This window comes from Tupaia chinensis, unplaced genomic scaffold (genome assembly GCF_000334495.1).
Source record: "Tupaia chinensis unplaced genomic scaffold, TupChi_1.0 Scaffold000093_1, whole genome shotgun sequence".
Taxonomy (NCBI): Eukaryota; Metazoa; Chordata; class Mammalia; order Scandentia; family Tupaiidae; genus Tupaia; species Tupaia belangeri.
The window spans coordinates 11,273,913-11,277,018 of NW_006159555.1; the positions used below are offsets into that span (position 1 = coordinate 11,273,913).

Sequence of the window (3,106 nt, forward strand, 5' to 3'; positions counted from 1 at the left end):
TCAGATCCATGGGTGCCAGGTGGCTTTATTGGAAGCTTTGCAATCTGGACAAAAGTGTGCTTTCTGCACTCTCTTGCTCACATTCACATTCACACACCAGGCCCTGCCCGGCTGGGTCAGGTCTGGTGCTGAGGAGCTGGAGGCCTGGGTCTTCCTTTTGGACGTCAGTTTCCCGGGCCAGAGTGATTACATCTTCACCCAGACACAGGGCTCCCTCTGTTGCTGTCACGGGCTAACTGCTGTGGTGCTTGGTCTAGAGGAGGAAGGAGAGACAGAGTCATGGCTGGAATCAGAGATGAGGGCTCAGAGGGAGGAGGTAGGGTCGGGGAGAGCCAGGCTTACCTTACTAGAGTTCTTCTGCAGTCTCCGGATGATGCGGTTCACCCAGGGCTGGTTTAGGGGTGCACAGAGCTGGCGGTCCCTCAGTGTGGTGAACCTAGAGTCAGAGGTCACAGAGAATGGAGCCTTGGAACTCAGCTGGAAGGCTGGTGTAAGGGGGAGAAACTAGGGACCACGTCTGGGAATCTGTTATAGGGGTTTCCTTGAAGGTGTTGGGCTTGGCAAGGAAAAGAGGGATAAGGAGGTGGGGGTATCACCAGGGGCTGATTGGGGAGATGGAGCTAGACAAGCTCCCCACAACTTACACAACGGCAGGCACCCTGCAGCCATCCTTGATGAGGAGATAGCGGAAGGCTCTCACGATGTGCCCAGGGATGGGGAGTTGGGTCACAGACAGGCAGCAGTCTTCAGCATCATTTGCACCCCCCACAGCTGGGGCTGGGATAGGGGAAAGAAGGTGTCAGGACATAGGGACCCTGAGGATGGGCGGCCAGAGCCTTACTGAGGTTAAGAGCACTGTGTGTGGGATAACCAGACTTGATATTCAGACAGTAGGCATCAGTATGACCCAACTCGTAGCTAAAAAATAATGTAACATTTCTATGCTCAAGCCACAGTGCTCAGCTGGTTTTTGGGCTGGACCCGGAATTAAACTCTAAAACCCTATTATATCAGTGTTTTACTCCTTGCACTGTTGCAGCTGGACTATTATAATACTTCTAAGCTGTTTGGTAAACAACCATGCCACGAGGCCCATAAATACCTTCCTGCTGTTCTGATCACCCCAACATCTTTCCTAGGACATTTCAACTTCCCCACAATCCAGTAAATAAGGAGTTAATGCTGATCACAGCGCTGGGGAATGGTGAAGGGAGGCTGGTGTTAGGGGTCTTGTGAATTGCTAAATATTTTCCCTATAGCAAAAATCTCTCAAACATTTTGGCTATCAGACCCACTTCAGCGTCTCTTGTTCTCCCTGTCTTAAGCAAATACATTTTTACTGTTCTCTCCCTCTGCCTGGGAAACGGAGGCAGCAGGAAACAGAGCCTGCAGAGAGAGGGGCAGCCATAGGCTTTACGATACACTAAGAGACAGAGCCACCTTGGAACCCAGGGGCCCAGACACGCTACACTCAGGCACACACCAGGACTCAGGGTCACCAAAACCTGCAGAACTAAGTATTCACCCAAACTTTCAGCATTACTCGCATGCTGAGTACCAAGCAGCCTGTGATGGAGACTTGTTCCCCTCTTCCTCTCACCTCACCTTCTCTTCTGCCTTACCTGGGAAAATCCAGAGAACCAACAGGCTGAGGGCCAGTAGTGGGGCTGTACAGGGTGCCATGGAGGGTGCACAGAGGCAGACCGACAGTGAGCGTGAGCCCGAGTCTGGATGAGTCCAGGAGTCTCCGCGAGGCTGCGGTTTGCGTGAGTGTGCAGGAAGCAATGGGAAGCACACTGGCGTCCTTGTCAGGTTGCGAGGGGTCTGGGAATGTGACTGCATGTGTGAGGCTGCGGCTGCCTTCTATTTATGGCCCGGGCTTTCACTTTCTCTGTCCAGAAATTCCCCTTCATAGATGTCCCACTCTGCAGATTTCCCCTCTGCTGCCCTCTTTCTGGCAACGCCTGCCCCCGTCCCCCCTATTTCCCCATCTCCTGCTTTCCTTGGCTTTAGCTCTGAGAATGTAAGTAGTCTGAGGTCTGGCCAAGGGAATTGTGCACTGTCAGCTTCAGAAAAAGAGCTTACACTCTCATCTCACTGGTGGCATTTGCCTCATCAGCCACAGGGACTCAGAAGTGACAGACAGGGTTGTGGGGCCAGAGTAAGGAGCTGTGCTTTCTTCCCTAGGTTATCCCTCATTGTCTCTGGTGAGGCCAGTGGTGTAAAGGCTCCCTAATGCTAATGCTCTCTGAACAACCTGAAACACCTGAAGCAGTCTCCCCAGGTCATCACAATGCCTGCCCATCTGCTCTATGAACTAGTCCCTCCCTTGGAACAAGCAGAGCTAAAGGGACGTTTCCTTGGGAGGAGGCCCAAGACCCTCAGACTACATCTTGGGCCCCTGGGGCTCAACCCCCTGGCTCAGCAAGCACTGCCCCTTTCTCTATCATTTTCCTAGACCCAACACTTAGGTCAGAGAAACAGCTGGGGGGAGCCTGGCTTGCAGTAGTCCCCTTCATTTCCCCCCTTCTCTGGGAACCAAGAGTCCTGGGAACCAGGAGGGGATTTCTCAGAAAAGGCGCTTAGCTAGCTCAATTCAGACAAATCCCAAAAGTTCAAGGAATCGATAGATGGGGAAGAGGAGAAGGGATTACGGTGTGGCCATCCCTCCTGGGGGTGCTTTCTTTCTTTCTTTCTTTCTTTCTTTTTTTTTTTTTGAGAGGTTTTCGCTAAAGGGTGTGTGCACTCGCCAGACAGACAGAGAGAGACAGAGAGACAGAAAGCAAGAAATCACCCCCCAGGGGTGATGGCCACGCCGCAATCCCTTCTCTTCCATTCTCCTCTTGGGATCTTGGGCACGCATGCACACGCGCCTGGCGTGAGTTTAAGCCACCAGGTCTGGGACTCAAATCGCGGTCGACTACATGGGAGTCCAGCGACATAGCCATTATGCTAACTGTTGGTCCCTCTCTCTGTCTTACTGGTGAGCACACACACCCTATAGCAAAAACCTCACAAAAAATTATATTTTAAAAATATCTTTTAAAATTTTTTACAACTTTTTAAAAATTTCATTATTTTTATATTATATTTAATCACATACATC

General features: G+C 51.3%; 1 protein-coding gene across 1 annotated transcript; it reads right to left on the minus strand.

Annotated features, from left to right (window-relative positions):
- Positions 1–1,864, minus strand: CCL19 (C-C motif chemokine ligand 19). The gene is made up of 4 exons (XM_006143149.3): positions 1,623–1,864; positions 645–777; positions 343–436; positions 1–253 (listed from the first exon to the last, which is right to left on the minus strand). Exons 1-4 carry the CDS (start codon positions 1,840–1,842, stop codon positions 233–235), a joined length of 468 nt encoding a protein of 155 aa, XP_006143211.1. The 5' UTR covers positions 1,843–1,864; the 3' UTR covers positions 1–232.
- Between the last annotated feature and the right edge of the window lie 1,242 nt (positions 1,865–3,106).